The 24,103-nt window shown below is 40.7% G+C and overlaps 1 protein-coding gene and 3 non-coding genes across 5 annotated transcripts in view; all 4 read left to right on the plus strand.

Moving 5' to 3' along the window:
- nox4 (NADPH oxidase 4) overlaps window positions 1-24,103 on the plus strand; it is a 29,980-nt gene that overhangs the window by 2,922 nt on the left and 2,955 nt on the right. The window contains exons 3-16 of one of the 2 annotated variants that reach the window (XM_008301517.1): window positions 2,269-2,379; window positions 2,700-2,784; window positions 5,834-5,931; window positions 7,390-7,417; window positions 7,645-7,717; window positions 10,283-10,363; window positions 10,970-11,129; window positions 12,640-12,804; window positions 12,987-13,049; window positions 13,770-13,830; window positions 14,717-14,798; window positions 16,851-16,970; window positions 17,075-17,183; window positions 17,871-17,939. In XM_008301517.1, the coding sequence (XP_008299739.1) occupies window positions 2,269-2,379; window positions 2,700-2,784; window positions 5,834-5,931; window positions 7,390-7,417; window positions 7,645-7,717; window positions 10,283-10,363; window positions 10,970-11,129; window positions 12,640-12,804; window positions 12,987-13,049; window positions 13,770-13,830; window positions 14,717-14,798; window positions 16,851-16,970; window positions 17,075-17,183; window positions 17,871-17,939 (1,305 nt within the window). The remainder of the gene's footprint in view (window positions 1-2,268; window positions 2,380-2,699; window positions 2,785-5,833; window positions 5,932-7,389; window positions 7,418-7,644; window positions 7,718-10,282; window positions 10,364-10,969; window positions 11,130-12,639; window positions 12,805-12,986; window positions 13,050-13,769; window positions 13,831-14,716; window positions 14,799-16,850; window positions 16,971-17,074; window positions 17,184-17,870; window positions 17,940-24,103) is intronic. The other variant, XM_008301524.1, reaches the window with a different exon arrangement.
- Window positions 18,016-18,087, plus strand: trnad-guc (transfer RNA aspartic acid (anticodon GUC)). Its single transcript has one exon. It is a non-coding gene; the product is annotated as a tRNA-Asp (tRNA).
- trnad-guc (transfer RNA aspartic acid (anticodon GUC)) lies at window positions 19,643-19,714 on the plus strand. The gene has a single exon. It is a non-coding gene; the product is annotated as a tRNA-Asp (tRNA).
- Window positions 21,026-21,097, plus strand: trnad-guc (transfer RNA aspartic acid (anticodon GUC)). The gene has a single exon. It is a non-coding gene; the product is annotated as a tRNA-Asp (tRNA).

The raw sequence follows: 24,103 nt of genomic DNA on the forward strand, positions 1-24,103 counted from the left end.
CATTCATGTATTGTGAAAATGTTTTTTACTGTTTAGCTTCCAGATACATGCGATAAGCACACCCAACATGACAATACTCACTGGGTTGTGGACAACCATTTTGATGCTTTCAGTTTTGAATTTGGCCGTCACCATCTTACTCCTGTTAAGCTGAATGTAATGAGCAACACATAGATCTGACTGAAAGAACACTACACAAGCTTATACAGAAGCAACCTGCCATCACAAGGTAGCCCCGCTCTAAACCATACCCTGCTTTATCATCGGTTTTACTCTAAATGGGACCATAATTTATTTAATAAACATCATGCTGATGGGAAGGATACCTGAATCCAGCAATTGAGACTATAAACTCATTAGGAAAATGTTAACTGTAGTACCGAATCAAGTGACAATTAGGCTTATTTTCTCATAGACTTCTACACAGTCAGACTTATTTTTGAGTCACCCTCTGCTGTCTGTTAGTAAGAATGCAGGTTTAAGTGTTGACGTCACTTCTCAAACCTGGAGGCTACATTGATCTTCACTATAAAGTCTGTGGTAACAACTTGTGCGAAGACTCTGAAAGTTTTTCGTTTATTGCACAAGTAAAGATGAAATTGTCTAAACATATGAAATGGTATACACAACCCATGCCAAGCGTATGACTAGAACATATTAAGAGCAGGAATTAGGATAACTCAGCATCAGTATTCGTAAATGACAACTTTAAAATACATTAAGATGATGAAAAACGGTAGTTTGAAAGTCAACGGGGGAAACACTGTGTGCAGTTAGGAATGAATGGGAAAATAAACTGTGGCAGCGAGCAGCACGTGTGAACTCTTGCACTGCCTGTACGGTGGGAGGCAAAGGGGAGAGAGGGGCAAGTGTGGGCACGCCGCTGGTTTGACTGAATGCTTCGCCAGAGGGCTTAAGTTTATGTGTGTGTGTGTGTGTGTTTGCACGTGTATGTGTGTAGATGCAAGATGAAAATGTATTTCAAAGCCTTAATGCTGCTGAAGGGAATATAGATTTAACTTCAAAAAACATCCTATCTTATTCACTTGTGTAGCTCATTGTGTGTGTGTGTGTGCGTTTCTGTGTGTGTGTGTGTGTTGGGATTGTTTGGTGTGTTGGGGATGTACAGAAAGCAGGATATCAGATCTCCTGCTTGTGGTTTTGCCGTCAGCTGCTTTTCTTTGGGAAGCTGCTTTGAGGGAGTGTGTGTGTGTGAGAAGTTTTGAAAGGGTAGAGGCATGAGACTTTTTAAGTGCGCTGGTGTTAACCTTCAATTGCTATATGTAGATTCGAACTTTGGCCTGTTGTATGCTGCATTCTTATATTTCAGCAGTTCAGTCAGTTGTAACGCAAATTATCATCCCTCATGTCTTTCTGGACTGTAGGTTGATTGTTCAGTGATAAATAGTTAGGTCAGCGGTGGCGATACCTTAAGTAGTGATATTCTTTAGCTGATTTCTTGCTTCTGTTGCATCTTATACAGCCAGCATTAAAACCTGACAGCCGTTTAAATCGAGCTTCTCCTCTAGACAACAGTTTCATGAACTGTCTTTCTCCCTTTTTTTGATCTAAACACTTGCACACCTTCATCTTTCACACTAGCTGTTTCAGTTTCTTGGGGATAATCAGAAGAGACGGCACCTGCAGTGAACCCTTAGGCTGCCAAAGAAAGTGTTTAAGTGTACTGAGTTTAGGAGGCGCCAAGATACATCCAGTATTTCCACATGAAAACAGCTTTGATTATGGAGCTGTAGCTTGAGATTTGTGAAACCTAATTACACAGCTGACATGTCACTTTAGGTAAACTGCCCTCTCATCCGGGTGTCACGTGCTACACCAGGATGTTCTGGGATGTGATGCCAGAGTCTGACCTGATCTGAAATAAACAGATGGCAAAATGTAAGATCGGATATGTTTTAAACAGCTACTGACCAAAAACACGTTTTTGTTTTATTATCTTGACAAAACTAAATGACAGTGCACCATTTCAAGGTGAACCATCAGTAAAAAACATCTAAATGATGAAGGATCCTTACCTCTCCATACTGACAAAAACAAAGATGGTTTTAAATAAGCCTGTGTGGCAGAAAACAAGTCATGCCTCAAGTTCTCAGTTGGCCGTGAATAGTCCAGATCTGAATAGGAACAACTCAAAAGTGTGTTTCTTAATCCGTCAGACCCTTATTGTTTTACATCCGCTGAATAAGGCCCCATTTTGGCAACCTGCCTAACAATATATATGTGTGTGTGTGTGTGTCTCTTTCCCAGCTAGGGTTGTGCATCAGCAGGGCGTCTGCATCTGTGCTGAACCTGAACTGCAGCTTGGTGCTGTTGCCCATGTGTCGCTCCCTACTCACCTTTGTACGAGGAACTCACGCGGTAAGAAAGAAAGGAAGGATAAGATGGGTGGGTGGCAGTTTTAGGGATGGGACCAAGAACTACGTGATCATTGGGTTTTGTTTTATCAGAAGCAACAGGGCGTGGGGCTTGTTTAAACATCCGTAAAACCTTCTCATATATTGGAAAAGAACCACTGTAACATGCTGAGGTATACTAGTCATATTTTGATGCAAAAATACAGGAACATATTGGTAAAGATGAATTTTGAATTTAGGGAAGAAAGAGGATCATTTGAAAAATAGTTATGTGTTTTGCTTGAGTCCCTGCCACAAATATAATACACTTGTCTGCACATGCAGGTATCAACCAGAAAGACACGCAGACTGCTGGACAAGAGCAAGACCTTTCATGTGGCATGTGGCGTTGCCATCTGTGTCTTCTCCGGTAAAAACTGTCACTTATCACCTAAGCTCACTTCATTCATGTATCACAATGTGTGTCCATGTGTGTGTGAAGTGTGGATAAATGATTCCAGGCTGGTTTAGCATTCCTGATGTACAAGCTGTGATGGGCTTCTTGCTGTTTGTGTGTGTTTTTGCTGTTTAGGCATGAGTGTCTATGCATGTGTGTGTTGTTATTCTTCTGAGTCTTCCTCTATGACATCATGGGAGCCTCTAACAGCTGTGTGTTCGCTGGGTTTACAGGCTTCTTCCTCTTAGTCATGTTGGGAGTCTTTATCTGGCTCATATTGTTGATTTTACAGCAACATGCAAGTCTCACGAAACAAGATGAACTGCAAGTGAAGTCAGCACTCGCCACTTAAAACCACATGCTCTGGGCTTTTCCTTCGACAGAGATCCAAGCATTGTACAGAGGTCGATTTGGTCAGAAGATCTGTTGACTAAAAACACTGACATGGTGGCACATGAGCGTTGGGACAGAAGACCCAGTGTGGCCAATGTGTGGAAGAGTGCATTCTACCCATGCGGAATTTTAGTGTTTAGTCAGAAAGATTTGAAATAGGCCACTGATCTTTGAATCAAAATGTTAATCAGCTTAAATTATTTATACCAGTGTCAGGACTAGTGTGAATAGTTTTGCTGCACTTTCATTAGTAAATGCCATTGACTACTCAAAAGAAAATCTCAAGTCAAGTTCATGGTCTGTATATAAAAGATGTAAGTCGTCTATGGGTCTGAAAAGTGACGCTAACACAGAGTTGCTTTATACCTAAATTTTTTCTAATGGCCTGCAGGGGGCAGCTCCTCTGGTTATACAAACTGTATTAAACCTATGAGACAATCACCTTACTTCTCACTGGATTTGTCACCTCAGTAAACATTTTCCTGATGAATTTATGCTTTCAATCGCTAGTTTAAACACTTTTTGAATACAACACGGTATGTTTTAGGGTGAGCTACCTATTCACAGGTTGCTACCATGTTGTTATGCCCAGTTTTAATAGACCAAGATGTCAATGAGGAAATTCTCAATTCCAAAAGTCACAAAAGATCTTGTACAGTTGTTTCCACAGGCCCAATAGTACCTGACTAACATAAATAGACTTTGACATGCACAATCAGTGATGTGTCCCTTTTACAGACAACATGGTGAGCTGACTTTCATCGGGTACAAAGACAAAAGACCGTACACAGTCATACTTTCTGCCCTGTATATAGATTTGAACTAAATGCTATCGTACTTGCATGCAACATTCTGATCCTGAGCAGTTTCAGTGTTAGCTTGTTCACTGTCTTAGTTTTGCACGTTAGCATTCTCAATCCATCCATCCTTCAATTTTCTTCCACTTGTCCTGAGTCAAGTCGCAGTTGCAACAAGCTACATAGGGTATTCGAGACATCCCGCTCGCCACAAACGTCTTCCAGTTCCTCTTGGGTGGTCCCATGTCATTCCCAGGCCAGATGAAATATATAATCCCTCAAGCAAGTTTTGGGTTGAATCTAGGATCTCCTCCCAGTTAGACATGTTTGGAAATTCTCCAAAGTAGGGTACCCAGGAGGCATACTAATCAGATTCCTGATCCACCACAGCTAGCTACGCTAAGGAGAAACTACTCTTCTCCAGGCTACCTCTGGATGTCCAAGATCTTCATCTCAATGTTCGGTCATAACCCAGAGCTCATGACCGTAGGTGAGAGTTTGAACAAAGACCGACTGGCTAAATGACAGCCTTGCCTTTCCAGCTCAGCTTCCTCTTCACAATGACGGTCTGATACAACACCCACATTGCTGCTGATGCTGAGACTTCCCCCGAGTCCTCAGACTCCACCACAGATGATGTGCTGGTTGGGTTAAAGAGCGTCTTAGAATGCTCTTTCCACAGCTCACAAAAAATCTTCAGTGTGAGTCAGCAGTTGTCTTGTGTGACTGAACACAGCCCTGCTTTCCCTTTATGGGTTGTCGAATAGTTTGCCAGAAATCCTCCTGAGACCAACCAAAAGTACTTCTCCTTTGCTGTCCCAAACACCTGAGCTTTTGCTTCAGCGACTTCCGCAGTTGCAGCCCTTCTGGCCCCCAAAAACCAGTCTGCTGCTTCAGGAGTTCTCTCAGCCAGCCAAGCCCAGAAAGCTTCCTTTTTTTTTTTTAGTTTGATGGCCTTTTTCACTGCTGGCATCTACCAACAAGTTCTTCCACAGCTCCTAACAGCCACCTCCACAGCGGAGGCTTTGAACGTGGCCTTTTTAACAGGCTTATACCCATCTAACAGTTGCAACGACATTTCACATCAGGATCTGTAAAAAAAAAAAAAACTAAACAAAACAAAAAAAAATTTCATCCAGCAGTTGCTGAGATCTATTTATTGAGATTTGGATGGACTTGCCAGCATTTGCAATCCATAGAACCAATACAATGATTGAAATAAAAGACCTGCCAGAGCTGGCATCTGTTCTTTACTATTACATCATCTGTAAGCTTAAGCCTTCTTTCATCATTACCACTCACTTCTCCACTCATCAACATTAACACACATACATGCACATACACAACACACATATATATACATGTCGTCCCTCAGGCAAAGTTCTCATGTTCTGAGACAACAAATGACAATGTAGACAGAGAGGGAGCAGGGATGGGCGAGAGACACAAACTGAGAACAGAAAGAGAGAGAAAGAAGGAAAGGGGGAGGCAGTGGGAGTGGGGAAGGATGTGGGTGAGAAAAAAGGACCCTTGTGTCTCATGATTACGCCCTCTAATTCCATCAGCTGTTGAGCGGCTGCGTGGTTAGCCTATGATGTCAGGGAGAAGTGTGTGTGCTTGTGTGTGTGCCAGTAAGTCAGGAGGATGTTTTGCTGACTTTTTGCTGAATAGACAAAGAAATGTTTGAGTGTCCACATGCAGTTGATTCTGACCCTTAGAATTAAAAGTTTGTTTGTGTCTGAAACAGTGGAGAAGTCCTGCATACGTGCTGCTGGAGCACAGAAACGTGTGTTTTAAATCAGTATTGTGTAACACAGTCTCTTCCTGTCCAGTTGTGCACGTTTCAGCCCACCTGGTGAATGTCGTCAACTTCAGTGCGAGCTACTCGGATGACTTTCCTGCTCTCAATTTGGCTCGTTACAGAGGAGAGGTGAGACATAAACACATACAGTTTGTGCTTTTATACTTGTCAGGACCTTGGCTGAGATGATGCATTCGCTGGCCTCTAACCTCAACCATCACAATGACTTATCTAACCCCAAATCTTACCTCCACTTTAAGGCTGGGGTATGGTACAGACAAAGGTGTGCTTGAAATGTGTTTTCTGACCACAGATGGAAGCAATAGTGTTTGCAAATGTTACAAATTACAATATTTGAGGTTAGGGTGAAATGCTAGAAGTCAGAGAGAGCCAGAATAAACCGTAAAATGACAGTGACGGCACATTCACTGGTAGTTATCCTCAAAAGCATGGTGTTTCACTCTGCTATACACATAAAAGTGAGAAAATAATTGATTTAAGATGAAAAAGGAGCATTCTGAGAGAGATCGATCAATCGTGCACCTCGCCGCTGCACACCTGTACTATCACTGCGTAAAGCAGACACACTTGTTGAATTGGCCTTTTCTGAACTGTACAAAACCTGTTACCTCATTTTGAAGTTGGAAATGTAAAGGGAGGGGGCTTCAGCTGCTGTTAGATCATCTGGCAAGCATTTAGTGTGAAGCATATTCACTAAACCTTTAAATCTGAAAGTATTAACCCCTTTGAAGGAGTGAGGAAAATGTCCACACCACTCAAAAATGTCTTCGATCAGGGGTGGCCAACCATGTGTCACTGACATAGTGGAGGGTTTTTATCACACCCAAGACTCTGATCCCTGATTAGCTCACCGTAACCCTGTGAACCCCAAAACACACCGTCAGAAAACTTGACAAAACCTAACCTCACAATATTGCGTATGTCCTAATGAACATTTCTTACCTGATTTTGTGGGAAAAAAAGTACAATAAAAAAAATCTTTGCTCCTTGGCACAACCATAAAGCCAACAGGGATTGGGCTGAACTGCAGGCTGTGTTTACACAGAGCAGATATGAGACAAATACAGAAACAAATTAAAATGTAAGTAGTAAAATATTCATAATATGTTGAGCCATTTGTTTTCCACTTCTGGTAACACCTTTGGGCACTTGGAAAAAACGTTGTACATGTAGATTTCAGTTTTTAAAAAATATTTGTAGAATAAACAACAATAAGAAATTGAACTTCATTTTCTTCTTTTTCATGATTTTTGGCATTACAGCTGTGTCACACTTCACAGCATTTTTGAGTTCGCTCTACTCGTGGTTGTGCTGTTACCATAGAGGTGCAATATTTCATACTGCATTCAAACAATGAGCACAAAGTGAGTAAAAAAACAAGTGACAGAAGCAACAAAAACTCCCAGAAACTGCTCAGGATTCAGAGGGTTAAAGAAGAGGGCAGAAACACACTGAAATGTTGTGTTAGCATAAAGCCTTCAGACAGTTTTCTCTTCAAAATAAAGTGTCAGCTAACAGATACAGAAGGTTACACACAGGCCTTTCTTGTTTCTGTTTTCTTCCTAGGACCCCAAGATGATCATTTTCACCACAAGTAAGAAGGACTTGCTTTAAACCTTTCTTTCTCTTTCTTGTGAATGGAATGAGTCCCATTTTTTGTATACTGTTGGATTGCTTCATTCTTTTAGATATAATGATTTGGTAATATCGCTGTAAGCCTGTGTGCAGACATCTCCGCTTGATGAGTACATGCATGTAGCCTTGAATGTTATTTTACTTGTTGGCTTTGTTTCCACTCTGTAATTGTCTGATTTTCTTTAGTCCCAGGAATCACCGGTGTGCTGCTGGTTCTCATCCTCTTCCTGATGTTCACCTCCTCCTCCTACTGCGTACGGTAGGCTAAATCAAACCACCATCCGTCACCATAATCCTTGTGTGTTTGTGTCATGGATGTATTAAGAAAGGAGGTGGATACAGTTTATTGAGAAACAACTGTTATGAAAGATACGTCTGTGAGAACATTGAGAGAACACTGCAGACATATTTTTTTTATACCACAAAGATTTAAAATTTGTAAAAAATGTCCCAAAGCCTAGAGAAGCAATTTTTATGTGTGTGAAGTAATTTCAGTGGTATGTTGGACATGCATGTCAGAGAAAACCATTATGAGATATACAGTGCATGAGCGACTTTCATTGGAATGATTGAATGCCATATTGAAGGCTGACAATCAGTTCTCTTCATACAACCATGGTTTTAATGTTTCTGTATATGTGTCTCATCCTCTGTGGTATCTCTTTGTGCCATGTCTGTTTCGACTTTGTCTTTCTGCCTGCGTTTGTGACTCATCTTGTATGTGAGAGCGAGAAATGGAAAAGACCATGAGGAGACATGCCAACAGAAGTCTGTAACAGAGCACATCACGGCTCTGTCATTACTCAGGTCATCCTGGGTCAGCCACTATGCACATGTGAGAGACAAGGATGTGTGTGTCCATGTGTGCTCTCCATGCCGTCGTCAGTAATTGAACAGAGGATAAGAGGCTTTTCCAGACCACTAACGGCTTTAGATAAGAGTTTGACTAAGTGGCTGGAGTGGCAGGATGATGGCGGCTGCACACCAGAGGAATACCTGCATCATGACTCACAGAGATCCAGTGATATTTACACCAGAGCCAGACTGATGCGTCGACTGGCAGATATTATCGGAAGATGTAAACACTTTGTTTTGGTTCACGAACACAATGCAGAAAAAGATTCTTGGCAAATTTAAAAAGTGTCTTCACACAGTTCTCCATTGTTTAAGACACTCAGCAGTGTCTGCAGCACATGTAACAGAGCGCATGTCACAGCTGAGCAGACAGTGATGCAGAGTCAAGCTTTGTCTTCGTGGTAAGATGCCAACTAGTATGTGAAAAACATCAACAGGAAATTTAAAAACTTTGACCCCATCAAACATTATTTATTTAAATATTATTAGCTGATAGACTAAAAATCAGTATTAGCGTTGGCTGCAAAAATGAAATATAGGCCGGGCTCTACTTAAAACTCTGTCTTGTTACAAAAGGACAATAAATTCTAATAACTTGTTTAACTGTAAACTAAATTGTATAATTCATCCCACTCTCACCCAACCGGTCGAGGCAGATGGCCGTCCCTCCCTGAGCCTGGTTCTGTCGGAGGTTTTCGGTTCCTTCCCACTGTTGCGGACTGCTGAAGCTTATAGGGAATCCAAATGTTTTGGATTGTTGGGTGTTTCTGTCTCTGCCTTTGTGAAGCGCGATGAGATGACTTGTTGTTGTAAATATGCGCTATACAAATAAAATTGAATTGAATTGAATTGAATTGAATTAATACAATGTTTTGCATGCTACGCCCCAACTTTACCGCTCTAAATAATTGCTGAGTTTTGAGAATTTTTGAGTTTTTAAAAAGATAAAGAGGAAATGCATAATTTGTAAATTCACCTGAAGGAGCCAAGTTTGTCAATGTTTGCTTAAAACATAAAAAACCCACAGACCAAGACCAAATAGGTATAAAATGTTATTCAGTTAAAAACAAAAAACAAGAAAGACAAAAGAGAATTAAAATGAGATTATACAAGTTTCTCTACTTGCACAGCACACTCATTGCTGCTTTTATTCCAAGTTTTTTATTTTACTTGGCAAGTTTTCCAAAAAATTGTTTTCCCTCCACTTTCCTATGAATTGTTTTATCTTTTCTGTTATCTGTAGTCACCCCTATTTTCGGCACTCCTGTCTGTATACAGCTGTGACCAGATAAAGTGAATGTTAAAGATCAGGACTTATCTGCTTGCAAGTTGTAAAAATATGTATATTTGGTGATTTAACTGCAGGTTCTGGAATGCAACTTTCAGCGAAGTCTATCACTTAGTTTTTTGCAACAGTGTGCCCTGAGAAAAGGCACTCTTTATGTAAGATGTCAGCAAATATGAGGGCAGTTTTGGTTAACTTTGCTTCAAATTGTTATTTGTTTTCTGATTCAACTGGATTATGCAGAAATTATGACAGTAGGAACACATCTTAGCTGATGTAAAATTAAATTGTGCTGATCAGTGTCCTTGTGTAGAAATCCAAACAAAACAATCATGAAAGAAGCTGCATTTACAAAGGTAGACTACAGGGTTTGATAATGTATGTTGCTTGCAGTGTTTATGGGGTTGTTGTGTGTAATGACCCCTTTAATACTGACCTCTGATGTCCTGCTTACTCAGGCTTTGAGCTGGGAGTCTGTTTGTCTGGTCCTGAACAAACTCTGACCCTGCTTTCTTCTTTTGTTGTCTCTGCTCTTTTTTGTGTCTCTTGATTCCTGATATCACGTCCCCAAGTTATAATTGCTCATTTACATCTGATTTTGGTGATTGCCGCTCTTTTAAAACATTCTTGGTCTGACTTAGACACAAAAAGTCACATATGTTGTCACTTTGTATTTTCTTTCAGGGTATCTAACTATGAGATCTTCTGGTACACACACAACCTCTTCATCATTTTCTACATCATCCTGATGGTGCACATGGTCGGGTGGGTAGCACTGAAAGTGTATTTGTGCATGCAGCTTTTTCTCTGCATGAGTCAAGGGAGATTTTTTCTGCACGGTTAGTACAGTTTGTCTCCATCTCCTCCAGAGGACAGGATAATAATTTGCCTCACTTAAAATGTCAGCAAATGTTGGGAGACTGCAGCTGACAGTTGGAGACGTCTCTAACTTAGTATATGCAGCTTAAAAGCTCGCAGACAAAACTGTGTGTTTTAAACAATCAGAGTTTCATCAACTTTCAAAGAATGTTCTGATGTCATTGATTCAACAGAAATAAATCATTTCTTGTTCTGACAAAGTAAAAAGTTTTTCTTTGGAAATCAGCGTGCAAGAATGTTTTTTTGTTTACCTTCAATGCCAGTCAGTCACGTTTAATATCTGCCTGTTCATGCCCATCTTGTTGCTGCACTGTTTGATTGTGTGGTTGAGATTTATTAACCCTTAGTTGTACCTATTCAGTCTGAATGCTTTGGTAAAAGAAGAGTCACTGTATGAACTTAGATGTGTGTTTATAATCTGTATCCACATCTCAACATATATAAATGATACTGTCAAACCAACATCACCTTCGTTGTTGTCTTTTAAATCAGTGGCGCTCTGAAGTATCAGACCAACATTGAAGCCCACCCGCCCGGCTGTCTCCGAACCAATCAGAGCAGCACAGAGCAGCAGGGCGAAGAGCTGGAGCAAAGTGAAGATGAGGAGGGCAGATGCAGAGAGGATGCTTACTTCCAGCCGCATTACCCCCAGGTCTGTGTGTGTCTGTGTGGTCGAGGTACTTTTATCCTGCATTGTACTTTTTCGTGTGTGTTTGAGTTGAAGAAAATGTTCCTTTGACTGTGATGTGGAATTTATGTATGTGTGCCTTCAGGGTGAGTGCTGTACACGTGTGCCGAGCATTTTGGAAGTGTTGGAGGGAGTTGGTCCCATTTATTAGAGGTGTAGCGCTGTTAGGGAGGGGCCGCATCCTCTTTCATGGCCTGTGTTTGTGTGTTTCTACCTGCGTGTGTGATTATGCGTTTGCACATGGTCGTTAAGGAGTGAGCTGGTTCCATAAAATCCCCCTTAAACCCGATTGTGCTCCCCAGGCTTTGCTGAAGCTGTGAGCAATTAGTCTAGTACAGGTAACTGCCAACAGAAAGAAGCAGAAATACCACACACTGTGATGGATTTATTATTCACATGAACATACTCTCTTTGGCTGGATGTGAGTCAGAGCCCCTTGTGTTATTCTAATGCAATGGGGGGCAAGCTGGTAGAATTAGAAAGACCTGATAGACAATAGCTGATACAGAGTCCTAACACTTTCTACATTAGCTCTTTTAAACTGTCTGAATACAGTAATAATTCTGCTGCTGTATTTTGAATGGCCTCCACCCTGATAAATGTAGCTATTTTCTCTTCATTCATTGTGTCGATCTTGAAATAATGTGTAAGCCTTCCCAAATCTGACCACGTCTTTTTTGCTTTGGATCGCATTCAGATCTGGCTTTGCACTCATCATACAGAGCTTTGTAGGCCTGATTTATATGCCCAAACAAATTAGTCGAGTGTAGTGACAACAATGGCAAGACCCTGCAAGACACAGTACCAGTTTTGGTCAGCATCATCCCTCACATTGTGTTTCTTTTTGGAAGAAAGGCTTCACTAAGTAAAAGCTCCTTTTCAGAGCTTTCCTTTCTGTTCATTGCCTATTTTGCTGAACAAACTCTGTGTCCTCTTAATAAATCAATGAAGAAGAAGAAAAAAAAAAAAAAACTTTAATCAGATAGTATTCTCTTGTGTCGATCAGTCATGGAAAATGAGAACCAAGTTTTCTTTTCGCATCAAGCAGCAAACAAAGTTGTTGCATGATGTGCATGAGCTAATTTGCCCAACTTCAGATCGCACATAATGATGTTGATGCTGAAACAATAAGTCGTGCAGCACTACGTACAAAAACAGTGGCTTTGTGATGGTCTGTACAGGACTGAAAACATTCCTTGTTCACTTTAGAAGATAAAATTAATCTAGACTGAGCAGAAACTATACTTCTGCTAGGATACATGCAGGCCTCTTTGCAGGTTTGCACAGAGGAGAACAATCCAAAATCAACAACCTGCTCCATGTACCTGAGCAACACAGGCGTGTTTGTGTATTATTGAACACAGTGGCTTTACCAACAGGGTAACAAACATGACATCAAACTGTCTTTTCGAACTCCTTTACAAGTCCTGAAAGTGTCCTTTGTGTTGCGTGTCGTCTCCATGTGTGTGCACAGACGTGGCTTTGGGTGTCCGGTCCTCTCTGTCTCTACTGTGTGGAGCGCTTCTACCGCTACATCCGGAGCAGTGACCCCGTTACCATAGTGACCGTCGTCAGGCATCCTTGTGACGTCATCGAGTTGCGAATGCTAAAGAAGAACTTCAGCGCTCGACCCGGACAGGTGAGAGGACTTATCTCATCGCTGGGCTTTTATTTTATCTCAGTTTATATAAATGCGGGATTGTTTTGGGAGTGAAGGAAAATTCCACTGCTGTAACTCACTGTTACTGTTGTTTTTTTCTCTAATCCCTCGTCCCCCCCGGTCTGTCTTTCCATCGTGTCCTCTCTTTCTCTTTGTCTCAGTATATTGTTCTTAACTGTCCAGGTGTCTCTTCATTTGAGAACCATCCCTTCACGCTAACAACGGTAAGACTTTTATGGAACTCGCTCCAACAAATTCCTCCGTCATGACACAATGCAAACACACAGACACGTGAATACATACACACACACACACACACACACACACGCAGGCACACACGTTTCTCCAGGTTCTTAAACTTTTTTTCTCCTGCCTCGTCCCACCCCCTCTATTGCTTTCTGTCACTGATTGACAGCTGAGTTGTCCAGTAATATCATGTTTCACATTGTTTATTGATGTTTGCAGATTTAGTTCAGATTTCATGAGACAAAAACAAAAGATAAAGGAATAACTTTCTGCTTACACAGCATACAGAGATGGACTCATTCACACACACACGCACGCACACGCACACTGCCTCACTCACACAGAGACACACAATTACTGCGTGCATGCCTATGCCTGGTGTGTTATGGAGCTTTGAGGAGGAGGGCAGAGAATCACACTGACAGAGAGCAGACAGACCCCCGAGGCTAGTAACGCTGTCTGCCAACTGGAAGGCTTGTGTATGCGTCCATGAGTGTGTGTGTGTGTGTGTGTGTGTGTGTGTGTGTGTGTGTGTGTGCCTTGTTAAATTTAATGAAAAGAGTTGTAGCTATGAACTGTATTTGTGCTCTGGATTGTGTGTTTGTGTGCAGGCCTGGTTCTCTTGTGTTAGTTTTACGTGTGCGTGTATGTTTACTTGTTTCATTGTGACTAACTGTCTGCTCTTTAACTCCTCGCAGTGTCCCACAGAGAACAAGGAAACCTTTGGCATCCATCTGCGAGTCGTGGGAGACTGGACTGGTGAGTTCAAACACCACACACACATACACACACATACGCACAAAGGCCCACATGTGCAGAAACACATAGATAAAAAGACACAGCCTTTCTTTACTTTATCAGAGTCGACAGGATGGAACTGATTTAGTTTTGTCTTTCTCTTCATTCTCACTTCTCTCTGGGGAGCAAGCATTTCCTAAAAACTACATTTTTATGTGTGTGAAAGTCACTCTCTCTCTTTCTATACATGTGTTTCTTTGTGTGTGTGTGTGTGTGTGTGTGTGTGTGTGTCTGTCTGTGTGTGAAACTCCTTTACCTTGAGGCCAGCATTGTTCTCACTGGTTTATTGTCTTGCTGGAAAACTGTATTTGCCACGAACGTACACTCAAAGACAGCACATTATTTATTAATGTTACAGAGCTTGTTGGATTCCTTTTAAGCAAAAAAGATGGAAAACTGCAATCACACGACTTTTTCTTTTGTTCCTGACTTCAAAAACGTGATGCTTTAAGGGTGTAAATGCTCACGCATATAAAGAGAGTATGTTAGGGAAAAAGACTGGTTTGCAGCCGACTCAATAGGGAGTCACTGTTAGAGGAAGCCGTGTCCTTTGGGAGACTGCAACAAATGCAAGAACATGTGCAGTCGTTTCCACATTCTACTGTACATATCCACGCACACATGCTTTCTGAACACAGGAAGGGAAGTCGGTTTGTTTGTGTTGGCCCCTTAATCTGCCATGACAACATGTTGTAAGGAAATGGAGAGCTTTGAATTAAGATGTATAGAAAATACACATATCTATGTAGGGTGATGGTATTTTTACACTGATTATATTTGCATTATTTATTACACTTATTTATGATACTACTGTATAAATACAAATCCTCTCCTCTCCTTTCCTCAGAACGGTTCACACAGCTGTTACTTCCTCCTCCAAGGATAGACTTGGAGATCCTTCCCATGGTCCAACAGAGGAGATACCCCAAGTACGTTTCTGTGTGACTCTGTGTGGTGATGTGGCTGACATGATTTCTCATGAAGGCTCTGAATCGCAGAAGGGTCAGAGGTTTTGACCTCCTGACCTCTGACTCTGTGCTCTTCCTGCTCTGTGTTTGGGAGAGCGTTAGGCAGAGATGGAGAGTTAGATGTGGCCTGCGAGGGAATAAGAGTTTGTTTTTTGACAGTAAACTAGAGCAAAGCAAACCATCAAAACCCTTAACACCCCTCCCCCCTGGTGAACGAGCTGATGTGTACCACAGTGCCCACTTATGGTCAAAAGAGTTAAGATGAATTTTTATTTACTTCTATACTTCAACTTGTGTACATGCATAATGAATAATAATGTAGAAAAGAACAGCTGTGACAATATTAAGTATCTGAACCTCAAACCTACTGATGGGTTTAAAAAAGGCCTGTTGAGTTTTGTTTGTTTTTTTTATCACCAAAGTGACACATTTCATCAGAGCCAAAAAATGTAAAAACAGAAGGAATTGTCAGATTTTTAACTTTCCAACAGTCCTTCAGCTGCTTAACATGGAAATAGTAGGGAGGTTGCTCCAGCACGGCGATGTTCTTCTCAGCCAGGAACTGTGGGATGCTCAGGGCATTGTGAAGCAGGCGCAGTGTCATGGTGAAGCAGCCACGACTTGTCCTGCCACAACTCTCGCCTCTTCTCATGCGCTGAATGAAGCAACACTTCAGGATCTCTTTGTAGACAAGCTGGTTGATTGTCTGAAGGGGAAAACTCATAGTTTGTAGTTTGGGTTTAAAATACATCTTTTGTGACACCAGTCCTGGAAGTTTTCTGACACACCTCATATATACATACCCACACATTTCGTACAGGTAGTATTATTCAACATGCCGCTAGCCCAAAATGCTTTGATGTTTTTTCTAATGAATATGAATAGCTAGACATTTTGGAAAACACACATTATTAGCAATATTGATATATTTTGAATCTAGGTCATCATAAAGTTAGGGGAATGTACTAGCTGAGCTATATGAAAGTAAAATGCAGTTAGGAATGAATCTGACCATGAACACGAGGACCCCGTGCACACTGATGCAATAGAAACCTGTCAATCAGAAGGTAGCTCTGCCCTGAAACATACCTTACTTTATCGTCACCTATTTTACTCTAAATGTGATCATTCTTTTACAAAATGAACGCCATGCTATATAAAAAAAAAACCTTTTGAAACTAGCAACTGAGACCACAAACTCATTGGGAAAATGTTTACTGAGGTAACAAATCCAAAGAGAAGTTGGATCATTTTCTCATAGACTTTTATACAATCTGACTTCTACTTGCAACCAGAGGAGGCGCCCCCTGCTGGCTGTTGGAAAGAGTGCTGGTTTAAGGTGCTTCCATGTTTGCTTCACTTTTCAGACCCCGTGGCTATGTCCGTTTATGTACAGTATAAAAGGACTATGGAAAAAAACAGACTCTCCACTAACTTCAAACCATTATTTTACATTTTGACACCATGTTTTTGGCCATTAAGAAAAAAATCTCAGAAGTGCTACAGAGCCCAGTGCTTGTGATTATGTGACAGAAAAGCCAGGCCAAGTCTCCTTTGTCCCTTTGGTGGGTGTTGGGGTGTGGAAAGGCCGCTGCAGCCTTAACAACCATTTCCTCTGCCCGGTTTTTAGTTTCATGCGCCATATTTCCGTATTATACTACGTTAATGCAGAGAAATGTTTGCTAATTTGGTATCCGTGTGTGTAGTTTGTGTGTGTATGAGAAAGATGCATTTCTTTGCGTGCTTGTCTGTGTGTCTGTGTGTGTGTGTTTTGATGACACAAGTGTTTGAGCAGCTGTTGTGGGGATGACGGGTGTGTGTGGGTTTGGGGGATCTCTGTCTGTCTATCTGTTGACTCACAAGCTGCACTCAGACTCTGGGATTTCAGATGCAGGATGTTTATCTGCTGTATGTGCGTTTGTCCCAGGGGTAGAAATATAATTAAACATGTGTGTATTTGTACAGTCTCTTGGACAAATGTCTTCTGTATTTTTGTCCACTTTGTGTATTCAGGCTTTACGTTGATGGTCCTTTTGGAAGTCCATCAGAGGAAGTATTCAACTACGACGTCAGTCTTTGTGTCGCTGGCGGAATAGGAGTCACACCATTCGCCTGTGTGCTGCACGCTCTGCTGTGAGTTGTGAAAAAAAGATATTATGTACTGACAAATGAAGAACAATTTGAGCATATTTATTTATTTTTTTCCCCTTTCTCTTTCCCTTCTGGTGAACACCCAGTGACGGCTGGACGGGTTTCAGGTTGCAGAGGTTGTACTTTGTGTGGGTCTGCAGGGAGCTCCAGTCCTTCTACTGGTTTGCAGAGCTGCTGTGTGCTCTGCATCACAAGGTCAGGACAATGTCTGGATGGTTGTGCTTTCATGTTACATTAATCAAAACATGTGGGAATTAAAGTATATAGCCTGAATTTAGTAATTGTTTGACCAGAATCCTGTGTTTTCCATTGCTTGAACGTCAGCGATACAAAAGAGGATTCACTTTCAAATGTCTAGTTTACCAGCATTGTCAATGCATTTCCACAGATTATTGGGGCTGGAAACTTTCTTTTCCTTTGTGCATTTGCTCTCAGTCAGGTCAGAGTAAGTTTTCTGGGTTTTTATTGGCAGAGGAAGGTCAGAGGTTAAAAGCGTAAATGACTGCAGATGAGCAAGGGAGCCGTTACTGTGGCACCTGTGCTTTTAAAATCAGATCACAGTAAAGGTTGTGGAGAAATTAAAGCACTTAGTAGGTCAAGATATCAACCTCTGATTCACTCCAACTCCAAGTTTGCTGTCAATAATTTATTTATTTAGTCAGCAGATTTTAAGTTTTTTTTAAAGTAGTAATGAGCAACATCAAAGGTCATGGACAGTGTCAGGTTTGTGGGATTCATCACCATCTTGTGGCTGTTTGTGGTTTTACATCCAAGAATTTCAGTCAGTAAATGCTGCCTTTTGTCCAAAATACAACTTTACAGAATTAGACTAAACTTGTGTCACTAAACACTAAACTTTCAATCCTTGTGTTTGTCATTTAGCTTTGGCAGGAGAACAGACCAGACTACTTTAACCTGAAACTGTACGTCAGTCAGACAGATGGCCTCCTGGTGAGTGTGAAACACGAGTCACTATTTTCTTTTTTTTTCCCTTTTTTTATTGGTGTCATTTTCCCTTTACAGCAGCTCCTCGTTAGTATAGTGGTGAGTATCCCCGCCTGTCACGCGGGAGACCGGGGTTCAATTCCCCGACGGGGAGAGTAACACTTTTGGAAGAAGGTTCCTGGATCACTGGTTGAACAAGTTTTCAAGGAGCCGTGAAACCACAAGTCTGTTGTAAATCAGAGGCCTGTGAAAGTATGTTTAAGTACTAGTGAAGTATGCTCAACACTTACTAGAGCCTCTTCCTCTGTTTATGTTTCATGATTCTGACTCAGGAGGATTCTAGCTTTTACCCTCTACAGAGCTTTATTGATTTTGCTCTGTGAGACAGGCCTGGCTAAAGGCATGAAATCCGATAGCACTATTAGGTGTTGTCTTAAATCTTGTTGACAAAAGCTGTTGACCCACATCGATCAGTGTAGATGACCCTCCTTCTAGGTCGGCATTAACCTAAACCTGAACTGAATTCTAGCCTTGGGCCAAGAACCAACTCTTAATCCTCAAACAGTCCTTTGAAGGGGTCTGAGAAAGTGAGGACTATCCAAAGCATCCTCACTGTGATGGTCTCAAGCTCAAACTAGACTTCATAAAAATAGCTGGTCAAGTAAACACACACACAGTCATTTTTATCTTAATCTTTTAACTTCATTGTATTTCATTCATTCATTCATTTCCTCATTGTTCTATTGTTTGACTTTTGAAAATGTTACCCACTAGAGGGCAGTACCTTACAGAGAAAGACACACATCATAAAATCTGCCATTAAATCCTGTCTGTTCTCTCCTTGAAGTTTAATAGACTTGTTTTAAGCTTTAACCTTTTTATGATATGACAACCAGGTAGTTACGAACAAAATCCTTGATTGTAGTAAAATTCTTGCTGTTATCCAGAATAGAAACATTTATATTTTGGTAGGAATACTTACATTCCTCTTAATCCAGTTGCTCAAAAAGTTCAGAATGATCCAGATTTGAAAATTCCATGTTGTGCTATCGAGCATCAGGTAACACAATTTTTATGAATTTTACTAATGGTGGTGTAAATAACTGCTGCTAATTATTACAGTTGTAAAAAGTCAGACTTATATGTGGAATAAAATGAAAAGTCAACTCAGGTTTTGTTTACTTATGCAGCTTTGAAAATGACGCTGATTTCAAGACGGGTAGGGTTGTCTTTCTTGTTCTATGCCTCCATGTTTAGCGCTAAGATGCCCGTCCTCTTGGCATCTTACACTTCTCTTCTTTTTGGTGTTGTTAAGTGGTAATTTAGTTTGGATTTTCTGTTGGCATTACAGCTCAGGACAGTGGTGGCTTAAAAAATGGTTTTGGCCATCTTGTGGAACTTTGAGATTTTTTTTGCACTTTCATTGCCTCATATTGCATGTGTTGAATTATTGTATGACTTTTTCATGTCTTTTACAAGAAGCTCTAATTATTTAATCATACTACTGTATTGGTATACTATCATTACTGTACTTTTAAAAAAACTGAACCCATATTATCAGTGTTGAAGGTTTGTTGTATAGACTGTAAAGAAAACAAAAGGTGGTTTCATTATTTCCATGCCCACTTTCCTACTCTGTGCTTTTGTTGAATAAGAAGCTGTGTCATTGACTCACTATGTGTTTGGTCATGTGACACTAGTGGCTCATCTCCTCGTTAGTATAGTGGTGAGTATCCCCGCCTGTCACGCGGGAGACCGGGGTTCAATTCCCCGACGGGGAGACTGACATGTTTTGAAGCAGTTTACTGGTTGAGCAACTTTACAAAGAACCGTGAAACCACATGTCTGTCGTTAATCAGTGGCCTGTGAAAGGAAGTTGAAGTGCAAGTGAAGTATGCTCAACACTTCATGGGGCTTTTTTCTTTTTAATAATGTTAATGGTTAGTGCTGCTCATTTGAGAGGTGTTTGCCCACTGCAGACAGCCAGCTTGATTGAGTTTGCTCTGTGAGACAGGCCCAAATAAAGGCATAAAATGTGGTAACGGATTACTAGTTGACAAAAGGCTCTTGACCCATATCGGTCAGTGTATATGACCTCCTTCTAAGTTAGAGTTGCTCAGGGAAAAAGAACTGACATGGAATTTGTAACCAGAAAAAGATGGTGACACAAAGCTTTGTCTGATCTGTGTCTTGTACATAATCTGTGTACATTTTAGGAGCTTTAGTAAAAAGTAACTGGATTTGCTGTTCTGAACTGAAGAAGCACTTGAATAAGAGGTGAAACATCTCTCAGTTACTTTTCACTGAAGCTCCTAGGACTTCTCTAATTCAAATGACTGAGAATACACACATTTCCAGTGTAAATAGCTTTACTCTGGATTATATATCAGTGGGCTTCAAGTTTCTAATAAAACATAAAACTAATCTAAACCTAATTCTACCCTTAGATCTGAAACCAACCCTGCAATCCAGATCACATACTTTTTACTCTGATTATGTAACACAGCTGCCCTTACAGAGCTCGTACTGTTGCATCCACTATCGTAGAACTGGGACATGCTACCTCGTCATAACTAACCCTTAGTCTTTGACCATTTGCTCATATATATCAATACTGAGCAGTCTGTAGTGCAAAAGGAGTCTGAATCTTTTTGTGCACTCTCAGGTGGCTTAAGCTCGTTTGTCCTACACTTGGGACATTGTGACGTATCTTCACTGTGCAGAGGATTGTGGGTCGTTGGGGCCAGAAATATGCTGGTTTGCACAATCCAAAATGTAACCAGATATAGTAGGACATCCTTTTATTTTTGGCATACTGCATTTGACATTCAATGTGTTGGGATATACGTAATCCTACACTGACGTAGTATATTGTAGGGCTGCATTCTAATTCTATATTAATCATGATCATGACTTTGGCTTTGCACAGTCTCATGGACGTGATCGATTGTGGTACTACATGACAATTCATATGTTCATTGAGAAAATTATTCCATTTAGCTTCTTTACATAAACAAAAAAATGACAATGTTTAGAGATTAATAATGGCTCGTGTCACTATGTTTGTGGTCATGTGTCATGCTGGGCTCAGCTCCTCGTTAGTATAGTGGTGAGTATCCCCGCCTGTCACGCGGGAGACCGGGGTTCAATTCCCCGACGGGGAGAGTTACACTTTTCAGAAGCACTTCACTGGTTGAGTTACTTTACAAGGAACCACGCTACCACATGACTGTTGTAAATCAAAAGCGTCGTAAAGGAATCTGATGAGCTAGTGCAGTGGTGTCTGTTTTGCACAGACAGCCAGCTTTATTGATCTTGCTTCGTGAAAATTTATATGTTCATTAAGAAAATTACTCCATTCAGCTTCTTTACATAAACAAAACAATGACTATGTTTAAAGATAAATAATGGCTTGTGTCACTATGTTTCTGCACAGATTGAGGCCTGGAATCTGATAACACGACTGGGTGTTGCCTTAAACCTTGTCGACAGAAAGCTCTGCGCTGGTATCAGTGCAGATGACCTTCTAGGTCACAGTTGCTCAGGGAAAATAGAACTGACACAGAATTTGTGCCTGCGAAAAGACAGTGACAAGAAGCTTTGTCTTATGTGCACATTTCCTGTGTAAATAACGTCACTCTAGGTTATATAGCAACTAGATTTAAGTTTCAAGTGCAACATGAACAGAACACCCAGCTTAAAAGTTAAAGTGTTTATTTCTGTAAAAATCTAGTGTGTACACAGTGCATAAAATCAGCATTTGGAATACACTTTTGCTAAAATAGTAATAAATGAAAAGGTCTAACATGAGACAAAATATTGTCTTTTCTGTTAGGAAATTATATTTCACCCAGTGTTTCCTATCAGATCACAATGAAGAAACTCAGGTACATTTAATTTGTTTCTTCTGGTCACTTGTGGATCTTAGTACTGAGTGGAATTTTTAAAAAATCTTTGCAACAAAAACATGAGATTCCATATAACTGTAGTTTTTTTTTTTTTGTCTGATACACAAACGCTCATCCAGCTTATTATTGTTACTCAGCTTCGTCTTATCCGTCTCTGAATTTGCTTTGTTCCTCTGAAGGCCAATTACAGCGCTGCTAAACATCTAGGGTTGGACCCCACATGTAGCTGCTGTAATATAAACAAATTAACAAATGTTGTCAGATAGCCTCCTAGCCCCTCATCTTTTCCCGCTTGATATCATTCACCCTTTTGTTGTCTGCCAGACCCCTGAATCTCCTTTCCTTTTGTCTTTGTGTAGCACCAGTAAACCACCCACTCCCTACCTTTAGACCATCTGTAATAAATGTTGTAGCTTCCCAGATCCCCTCTCTGTGTCCAATAAATAAATCATCACACTATAGCAAACCTGGGGACAAGACTTTGAATGACTTCTTCAACAAAACAGCTATTTTCATGAGATAACACATAATTGATTATAAACTGGAGACCACAGGCTACGGTAGTTTGGAGGTTTGTGGGAGAAAGTAACAGAAGTTAAGCCAGAGGAAGATGGAGAGATGGGCAGGGGAACTTCCAGAAATTGTTTATATGGGGCCATTGAAAAGCACAGGATGGCACACACACACCAAAAATCATAACTGAATTTCTGGAATTGTATTATGCTGTTGTAGTATATCTTGTTTAACACAATTGAAACTTATTGTATAGTGTTGTTACTAATGATCTGTTATGCATAGACTAACACGCTACAGTTAGCATTTAGGTTATTTTGTTGACCACAAACAAAGCAGCGCAGGAGTATTTGAGGAGAAAAAGTTCACCCATAGGCAAAACATTGATAGTTTGTTTAGATTTTCAATACGACACTTTTATTACCGTCGCCAAGGAGGTTATGTTTTAGCCGGTGTTTATCTGTTTGTTTGCTTGTTGGTTTGTTTGTTTGTTTGTTGGTGGTGTTCTGGCTTACCACCTGGTTATTTTCTCACAAAACAGTAAAAGCTGTTGCAGTTTTTCTCAGTCGCTTTGGTACATTTCTCGAATCATTCTCGACATTTGCAAAACAGTAAGTGCATTTCTCAAAACAATTCATACAAATAGCAAAACACCATGGATACCTGCAAAAGGCAGTTACTTGCTCAAAATCCTTGGTTCATCTCTCAAAACTAAATATCTGTGTCAATGAACATGTCAGTGCCATCAGAATGACAAGTCCCTGTGTCAATGTGAAACAAAAAACACCTTTTTGATGTGCACAAGTGACACCAGGATGTCGAAGATTGAAGAAGTAGTTTAGAGAATTTCAATTCTGATCTGAGAAATGTACCAAAGCAACTGAGAAAAACGAAGTGTCACAATTGTGCAGAATGCTGTCATTGCGCCGCTTGTCCACTAGATGGCGCTCTGACCACATTCATTCCTCACCGCTGTCTTCTCAGTAGTACAGGAGTCAGCTACAGCCAGGCTATATTACAGGAGTGGGCTGAGCGGAGCTGCTGACAGATAAGTTTATAATGACATTGTGACATTAACATTAACTCAACATGTCTCCTGTTTCACTTGAACTCTATTTGCTGTGTGTTATGACCAGTGACGCTTGTCATTTCTGTTGCATTGCTAAAGTTGTGCTAGCCTACCTTAAGTTACTCCCAGTCTGTTTTTGTTAGCAATTGCATCACTGTACTTATGCCAACCTAGCATAGCGTTAGCTAACAGTTTAAGCCAGTAAGTAACTGCAGAAATAATGTAAGTGTACAAAATATTTGAGAGTACAGAACGACCGTTCATCACTCCGTCAGCTTGTTATTGAATTGAATGTCAATTCAATGGTAAAGCTATGTTGTGAGTATCCATGAATCTTACAGTGTAGATAAAATGAATGCAGAACTTTAACATTGGCTGGAAATCACAATATGGTGGAAATGAGCTGCTTGGCAGAGGTCTGTGCTCTCCGAGTGCTTTACTAGTTTTTATTGTTACTCAGCTGCTCGTTGGTTCTTACCCTAATGATCAGAGCGGTCACGTCTTATAATGCATCAATACTCACATTCACGTCACTGCTGCTCATATCCCGCTGTGAGACAACAAAATCTCTAATGACTAACTTGATGTGATGAAAAACAATTTAGATTTTTTAAACACACAGACTTAAAGGTAAAATAAATTTCAGTTGTGAAGTTAGATTCTGGGCTGCAAGGTGGTGC

Source organism: Stegastes partitus, unplaced genomic scaffold (genome assembly GCF_000690725.1).
Source record: "Stegastes partitus isolate 25-593 unplaced genomic scaffold, Stegastes_partitus-1.0.2 Scaffold35, whole genome shotgun sequence".
Lineage (NCBI taxonomy): Eukaryota > Metazoa > Chordata > Actinopteri > Pomacentridae > Stegastes > Stegastes partitus.